Below are 8,921 nucleotides of genomic sequence, written 5' to 3'. Positions count from 1 at the left end.
GTTCGTGTTTCATGTAACACGGGGACGTTTCTGCAGCTGTTGGATCAGTTGTTGTTGTTTTGGAGCTAGTTCACTGTCTGAGCAGTTAAACCATGTTAATGCGCTCTGAGAACACGAAGAGCTTCTTTGGCACTGACAGAAAAACACACAGCGCAGTCAGCCGACACACAATCTTGTCTTCTGCCGCATAATGCTGCGTTTTACTGAAACTCAGAGCAGCAATGACCTTAACCCGGGTTGCTTTTTCTCAGTAGTTTACACACAGAGCCACTTCTCTCTGCTAAATCCAGAAGATACAAGTGAAATGCCATGAAAGTGAATCCCGTGTAAGTGCATTAGATTATGCCTGAATCTTAATTAAATGGGGATATTAAAAATAAAAAGCGATACATGTATTTATCCATGTGTCACAGTAACCTGAGTTTGAATCCTCAGAGCTCTTTGCAGTGATTTCTTTCAGCAGAGGTGTTTCTTAATCAAATCAGGGGCGATTCTAGGATCAGAGCTTTGGGGGTGCTGAGCACCCAGAGAGCTGCCCAGCCAGGCAAGATAAACTTTACTCGTCACGATGAGACGTCTTCCCTGTCTCTGTCAGTCCCTGCATCCTTAAATGTCTCCAGTTGTCCCGAGTTCTCTCTGACTGTCTCCTTGGTGCATTTAAACCCCTGTTCCTCCCTGTCCTCATCGTCTGTTGTCTTCGTCTCGTTATCAGTCATCGTAATTTTACCATCTCTGTGCAAGTCTGCAAATTTATAATATTCTTAAATTCATCAAGTCTCTCTGTGCCTGGGTCCTCGTCACAAAACATGACATCACTGTTTTGTACATTTTAACACAATTTAATCCCACATTTGTGAAAGAAAAGCAAAACACTTTTTTGAAAAGTCTGTAACAAAACCATCAAATCTGATCAAGGTTATTTAAATGCTGCAAAAGAAGAATGGATTGGAATAAAAAAAAATACATATCCTAACCTTAATTACTGGGAGAATAATGAATGATGCTCATAGTGAGTAAGAAGTAAACTGAGTGCATTTTTTGGACAGAGATTCACTTTTAATGTGTTTGTATAATATAATACAGATACATAAAAAACACTCCCAAAACAGAATAAATTATTACAAAATATTAAAAAAAAAAAGAACTGTACAATCTAATAAAAGATATAAATACTAAAACACTGATCCAACATTATTCTTGATTAACGGATCATTTGATTTTACACTTTTACCTGAATGTGGCTCCTTTTTTTGAAAAAACTTCCTTATATCCATTATGAACCTGGCTGTCTCTCTGTACACACACACACACACACACACACAACAGGAGTTATAAGGTTAATGGGCATCCAGTCAGTTAGTTAGTATCCATTTCAAACAGGACAGTGGTAACAACAGCAGGCTACGGACAATTTAAGTTTTAGATTTTAAATAGGCTGTATACATTTCAATGGGAGCAACAGGACGGTCAAATGTCGCTGATTTTACTACAGAGCAGGACGGATTGTAGGGTAGCAAACATCGTCGGAAAACACGTTTTCAACACTGCAGGTTACCTGGTGTAATGTTTTTCAGCTAAAAAGAAACATGGTCTGACTCCTACCTAACTATATAAAGAGTAACTAGAAAGGCAGCTAATAAATGTAGCATATACCTGCGTTCCGCCGATCTCACGCTGCCTCGCTGATTTCAGACTGAAACACAGTAAAATGAGTGCACCATGGTTTATTTCGTTTGTAGGCCTTCATCACGCTCTCCCTCATCAGGTCTGTTTATAATGAGCTGTTCAGCCTGTGGGGGGAGCTCACAGACCTCTGTCCTGTGCTTCCAGCAGAGGCAGATGCAGCTAATGTGCGACATCCTCGTCCACGACACGAAATCCAGCGCCTGTCTGAACGATGAGCAGAAGTCTCTCTTGGCCACGTTTGAGCACAAAGGGGGGAACATGACACTGCAGAGGAGCACCAGACGGTGAGGTGGCAGCCAATCACGGTCCTTGCTGACGAGTCGGACACTGGTGAAAGTGTTTTCCAGGTTTACAAGTTAAATCGTTGTTGAAATGAATCTAATGATAAAACATCAAAACTGTATAAAGAAGATGGAAGCAGCTACTGTGACATCACCCCCGATTCATGAAGCCCACTTAAAACAAAAAACATAAACAACAAACAACAAAACCCCTTTTTGAAACTAGATTAAACATGCTGTGGGTACACCTGAGGGCACCTGTACGCTCACACGGCAATCACAGGTAGCCCCGCCCATAATCTGCCTCCTGCTCCTCTCTGACTTTAACAGGACCATGATATCAACAATCTCAATTAGAGATGGACCGAGCCGATATTACGTATCGTGTCGGTCTGATACTGACCTAAATCACTGGATCGGATAGCGGAGAGAAACAAAACATGTAATCCGATCCATTAAATATCAAAACGTCCCACATGGGTAACTCGGCTCATAGCCGTAGCACGTGGGAGCACACGTGATAGAGCAGCTGTGTGTGTTTGTAGCCTCAAACCAGCATTTCATCTCTGAGGAAGTTTTCCCAGAGAGAAGTAAAGCAAGTGTGCAAGTTCATCTCTGAATGTTTGTATCTCTCTCTCTCTCTCTCTCTCTGTCTCTCTCTCTCTCTCTCTCTCTCTCTCTCTCTCTCTCTATCTCGATCAGCTGTTGTTAGAATGTATTTAATATTACTTTCTACTCGAGGATCTTTTTCTACGTAGCTGACGTAACTGTGCAGGGGCGGATCTAGCAAAGTTTAGCCAGGGGGGCCGATAGGGCATTAACAGGGAAAAGGGGGCACAAAGACATACTTTTCTTTCTTATTCTCATTTAAAATGTCGAGCTTTTAATAAATAATTATCTTACACCCAAAGTTTTAATCTGATGTAAAATGTATAGAAGTCCATCACTGTATATAGTAACTGTTAAGTCTAATATACCCTAGTAAGCTGTAGTACTTTTTCCTTTGGGAACCATCTGTGCAGTCTGCAGTTCTGTTGAAGAAAGATGTTGAATCTATTTAATTATTCTTGAAAAATAATTTATTTCTGTGCATTTTTTTTCCACACTGCATCAAATTAAAGTTGATTACGTCGATTAAGCATCATGAGGTGGAGGGTGGGGGTGGTTCACTATTTTTTATTTATTTATTTTTTTGCTGGGAGTTTGCAGCCCTGTTAGGTTGTTTAATATTTCTGCTAAGTACTCTTTAAAACACCAGAACAGGGAGGATGGAGCAGGTTTAAATTTATTAGATTGATCAGTTTTGCTGAACTATGAAATATTTTGGGTGCAGTGTGTTTTTCACACACAGGTGTAACAGGATAGCTTTAGTGTTTGTACTGTGTTTTTAAACTTGAGTATGAACTTATACAAAATGCAGCAAGATATTTAAAAAACAGTTTTATTGATTAAAAACACCATATCAGTATCAGACATAAAAAAGTGGTATCGTGCCATCTCTAATCTCAATCAGACCTTAAAGCAGGAAAGAGTTTACTGAGCTCAGGGACCAGTAATAAGGTCAGAGCTGCCACCTGCTGGGCATTAGAGAGAATGCAGGTTAAAGAAGCAGAGTCCTCCTCTGTAAAGTCTGTTTGAAACGGAGTGAAGACTTTTCACTAAAGATGATAAAACTCTTTGTCAGGTTGCCTGTGATCGATGAGTCGTCCTTCCTGTCTCACTCTGACATCAGCTACGATCGCACCGACGACGATGTGGTACGAACATTAACCCGACACGTGCACCATGCCTGCAGTGTAAGAACACTTTAACATTCTTTGTCATGGTGTTTCAGGATTTGGACACAACTGTGATCCAACCGCTGAGGTCTCGAGCGAGAGAGAGGAGGGTAACACGCCGTCATATATTTACTTGTTTGTTCATCCATCAGATTTTGCGTGGAAACATTTCGCCGGTGGTGCAGGGTGCAGCCTCTGCTCCCCTGGCTTTCTGATGATATGCTGTTCTCCACAGCGTTCCTCGATGGGTCTGCCTGTTGGTGCTACGGTCAGGAAACGAAGCAGAGGCAGGAACTTGTCAGCAGAGCTTCTGGAGAGGAAAACTGTGGAGAAGGTGAACCGACTGAGATGTTATGTTCTCACTTGACCTCGCCTTGTTAGTACTAGGCTGGGCCTTTTCTTAATTCTTTATGGGGCAGATTAACAAAGAGCTGGAAGGAACATGGCAGTGATATCATTAGAAATTACAATTGGCTAGCTGCCGGGACAGGTGTGGTCTTCTGTTTCTGTGAACTCGGAGATGGTTGGTGGAAAAATCCCAGCAGATCAGCAGTTTCTGAAATGCAGACCAACAACAATTTAAGTTCAGACTCACTTTCTGTTCTGAATGATTCACTGCTGTGTGGTTGTTAATGCAAGTATCTGATTAACCAATCAGTTGAACAGTTGTACCTAATGAAGTGGCTGGTGATTTTCCATGTTGATTATAAATCTACCACAACAAAGTCATTAATGAACAGAAGAATTAACTGCTTAAAGTTCTGTTTGTTCCTGCTGTACCTGAACGTTTCTGATGCCTCCACTGACTCAAACTATGAAAGTCGTCCTGATAGCCTCTGCAGAGGAACCGCCATAAAACATGTTTCTAAAGGCTCTCCTGTGGCTCTGATTCTTTGAACTTACTCAGGAGGTGGAGACCGTTGTGAAGGCCTCCATCATTTCTAATGACACTGGAGGCCAGGTCCACATGGTGCTGGGAATCACTCAGGAAACCTCCGAAAACTCTCCCCAGACTATCACCCAGGAGTGTAGCGTCTCAGCAGGAGGTCAGCTCTACATTCAAGATACAAGATGTTTGTTGTCACGTTCGCAGAGCGAATTCTTACTTTGCAGATTCGATTCACACAACTAAAAGAAGGTAATAATAAGTAAAACAGTGCTTTGTAGATCTTGTAGCTCATATGTGGGTGTAAACAGAATTGAAAGTGCAAGTAGTTTCAGCATTCAGTCATAATATATACAGAGCATGCAATATTAAGGTGTCTGTGCAGTCTTAAACACAACCCAGTTTGCAGCACCAAAGCAGTCCTGAAGCACCGAATCATACTCTTCACTCCAAACTTTAGTAAGTTTACTCACTGGGGGGCTCGTTTGAGGGGCTGCCTGTATGCTGGATGGATAGATTTTTAATTCATTTCAGCTTCATGTCCAGACCAGTGACGGATTAATGACAAGACCTCTGCTTTTAAAGAATGAGGATCTACCAGGTTCACTACAGTTGGGCTGCTTTGGACATCATGCTTTAGACGACCGATCAGAGAATCAGTCAGAGGAGTTTCTCTTTTAGCCTCTTTTTTTTTTGTTTGTTTCTTTTAATCTGTTGCTGTCAGAACAGGTGAGACAACCCGTGTTTTGCACTCTGTCCTTCAGGCCAGACCTCGGTGTGGTTTCCCTGCAATGACTCGGTCCCCGGTCCTGAGGGTGAAGCTCTGGTCGAGGAGAAAGTCGGGAACATTGGCAGAGACCAGAAAGCCTCCAAACACACCTTTGTGTCAAAGACGGTACGACGAGCGTTGGGCCATTTACTTTTTTGTGGAAGTAACTGAGTTAGTAACTTGGTTATGGTAATATAAAAGTAACATTTGCGTTACTTTGGAAAAATGTTTACTATACTTGACTATATACATTTTAGTATGTTCAGTAGTTTATTATAAAACTGAATACATTGAAATAAATGAACTTACCAGAAGGAAGTAACAGGAAACAATCTAAACTGTTCAAATGTCACTGTGACGATATTATAGACACAGGTTGGACATCATGTAACTGCTGTGGAGTTATTTCCACATGTTGTAATAACAGAACAATAAAAAAACAACCTTTTTTATATTTATTCCACGTCAGCAGGCTGCACCTGGCTATGTAATAAGTGTACAATAAAACTTTTATGCTTTTTGAGCAAATTAAAGAAGCCAAACCGTCACAATGTCAGATCGTCGTGGCTGAACAAGTGTTCCACACTAAAGTGATTTCAGTGTAATACTGAAACAATAGGTTCACTGTATAACAAAACTAAGGAATCAAAATGTAACATCATGGCTGTCTTTCACAATCCATCTCAAGTCACATGAGTGCTGTTCTCACAGTAGAGTCGTATTAGAGTTTCCTGTTTTAATGCCCTCTGCTTATATTCAAATATAAAGCATTCTTATTGGCCACATCCATCCAACCATCCACTGTAGATAAAGCAGCATGTTCTTGATGACATACCTGCCGCTCAGGCTGTTTTAATTCCGTCCGTGTCACAGATGTTTGTGGAGGAGAGAAATCAAGCTTGGATGGTGTCACCTTGTTATTCTCCGAGCTCGTGTTAGCCTCATCGGGGTTTGGGCTGCGCCTGCTAGCATCACCGCCCTCATTCTTGGCGACTAGTTTTGTTGAAGCATGTGATGTATCATGAGATTCAAATTGCTTACACATTCTTACAGATACAGTTTCTTGCCTTTTTATCTCTTAGACAGAAAAGTGATGTCTGTACTTCCACTTAAATGCTTCCTTTGAATTGTTGTTTATGTGCTCACTGTCCATATCTGTTTGTACGTGAATGGTAAATGGCCTGTATTTGTATAGCGCTTTTACTAGTCCCCCAAAGCGCTTTACACACCCAGTCATCCACCCATTCACACACTGGTGGAGGCAGCTACAGGTGTAGCCACAGCTGCCCTGGGGCAGACTGACAGAAGCGAGGCTGCCATATCGCACCATCGGCCCCTCTGACCACCACCAGCAGGCGGTAGGTGAAGTGTCTTGCCCAAGGACACAACGACCGAGACTGTCCAAGCCGGGGCTCCAACCGGCAACCTTCCGATTACAAGGCGAACTCCCAACTCTTGAGCCACGATCGCCCCACACCTAAGTTTAAGTTGGCTGGTTTACCGTGGCTACTGTACTCTTTCTCAGCCAATCAGCAGCATTCGTGCCCACGCTGCATTTTCATGTTGGTAACAGCATTGCAACAATAGGGTAATGCCGATATTCCCATCATGGGGTGCAACCTCCTTGATGTTTACATTCAAGCTGCTCCGACATCACCTCTGATGGAGTAACGTGTCATTTCCCTCCAGGTGATCCGGCCGGAGACCTGCACGCCGTGTGGGAAGAGGATCCGCTTTGGTAAGATGGTGGTGAAGTGCAGGAACTGTCGCGTGGTTGCTCATCCGGAGTGTCGACAGAAGTTCGCTGATGGCTGCACAGCCTTCAATGCCACGGCAGGAAGTACAACTCAAACGGCAGCTAAGGTGTGAGCTGGAGGGAGGGGCTTCACTGTGACATCATAATATGCATCACAATAAACCTGCGGCAGTCATTTCAGTTGGTTGTGTTCGTGGACGACAGGGCGACTTTAGTGAGCTGGTTTAGTTTCCGTCTGTTTTGCTCGTCACTCGATTACTGTTGTATGTTTGGACATTTCTAGAGAAAAAGGTTCCTGGTGCAGGACTGTTTAAACCTTCGTCATAAATTGATAATTAAATGCACAACTCTGAAAGGCCAGTAGATCCCATCTTGAAATTGAACAGCTATTTTATTTTCAGGGATGGCTCTTTAACTGCTCAGGTGAAATACAATTCAGTTTTATTTACACGGCGCAAAATCACAACAGTTGCCTCAAGACTCCTTATATCGTACAATGATACAGAAAACAATCGGACGACGCCTTGTGAGCAAACGCTTGGGGACAGTGGGAAGGAAAAGCTTCCATCAGAACCGGGCTCAGGGAGGGGAGGCGATCTACTGCGGCAGGTTGGGGGTGAGGAACAGAGGTGAAACAGCTGGACAACAGCTGTGTAATTGAAAGCCTGCGCTTTAAAAGACTTTTAGAACAGTTTGAAATCAGGAAAAACCTGGTGGGCTGGATTTTAGATTTTTAACTGACAGGTCACAAAGAGTGAGAATAAATGGGGTTCTGTCTGACCCAGTGTTCTCCTCCACAGGTTCTCCTCAAGGGTGCGTCCTATCGCCCTTATTATTCACTCTCTATACAAACATGTGTCAGGGCAGACATGAAAACAGGGTCATTATTAAATATGCAGATGACTCTGTTATTGGCACTGCAGGTTACCTGGTGTAATGTTTTTCAGCTAAACAGAAACATGGCTCTGATTCAGCACCCCCAAAGATGGACTAAAATGGCCCCTGAATCAAAGCATATTTATCCTCCGTCAGCCTCTCGTTGATCTACGCTGCCTCGCTGATTTCAGACTGAAACACAGTAAAATGAGTGCACCATGGTTTATTTTGTTTGTAGGCCTTCATCACGCTCTCCCTCATCAGGTCTGTTTATAATGAGCTGTTCAGCCTGTGGGGGGAGCTCACAGACCTCTGTCCTGTGCTTCCAGCAGAGGCAGATGCAGCTAATGTGCGACATCCTCGTCCACGACACGAAATCCAGCGCCTGTCTGAACGATGAGCAGAAGTCTCTCTTGGCCACGTTTGAGCACAAAGGGGGGAACATGACACTGCAGAGGAGCACCAGACGGTGAGGTGGCAGCCAATCACGGTCCTTGCTGACGAGTCGGACACTGGTGAAAGTGTTTTCCAGGTTTACAAGTTAAATCGTTGTTGAAATGAATCTAATGATAAAACATCAAGACTGTATAAAGAAGATGGAAGCAGCTACTGTGACATCACCCCCGATTCATGAAGCCCACTTAAAACAAAAAACATAAACAACAAACAACAAAACCCCTTTTTGAAACTAGATTAAACATGCTGTGGGTACACCTGAGGGCACCTGTACGCTCACACGGCAATCACAGGTAGCCCCGCCCATAATCTGCCTCCTGCTCCTCTCTGACTTTAACAGGACCATGATATCAACAATCTCAATTAGAGATGGACCGAGCCGATATTACGTATCGTGTCGGTCTGATACTGACCTAAATCACTGGATCGGATA

At 43.1% G+C, this 8,921-nt stretch overlaps 1 protein-coding gene across 1 annotated transcript in view; it reads left to right on the top strand.

Moving 5' to 3' along the window:
• The window catches only part of si:ch1073-416j23.1 (rac GTPase-activating protein 1), a 28,237-nt gene that overhangs the window by 7,146 nt on the left and 12,170 nt on the right, over window positions 1-8,921 (top strand). The window contains exons 4-11 of the mRNA XM_042224745.1: window positions 1,831-1,970; window positions 3,652-3,724; window positions 3,802-3,855; window positions 3,981-4,079; window positions 4,653-4,791; window positions 5,396-5,526; window positions 7,090-7,266; window positions 8,362-8,501. Of these exons, the coding sequence (XP_042080679.1) occupies window positions 1,831-1,970; window positions 3,652-3,724; window positions 3,802-3,855; window positions 3,981-4,079; window positions 4,653-4,791; window positions 5,396-5,526; window positions 7,090-7,266; window positions 8,362-8,501 (953 nt within the window). The remainder of the gene's footprint in view (window positions 1-1,830; window positions 1,971-3,651; window positions 3,725-3,801; window positions 3,856-3,980; window positions 4,080-4,652; window positions 4,792-5,395; window positions 5,527-7,089; window positions 7,267-8,361; window positions 8,502-8,921) is intronic.

Source organism: Haplochromis burtoni, unplaced genomic scaffold, assembly GCF_018398535.1.
Source record: "Haplochromis burtoni strain Fernald_Lab_line unplaced genomic scaffold, NCSU_Asbu1 Contig_148, whole genome shotgun sequence".
NCBI lineage: Eukaryota > Metazoa > Chordata > Actinopteri > Cichliformes > Cichlidae > Haplochromis > Haplochromis burtoni.
Note: the sequence above shows the minus strand (reverse complement) of the source record. Positions and strands in the feature narration are given on the sequence as shown.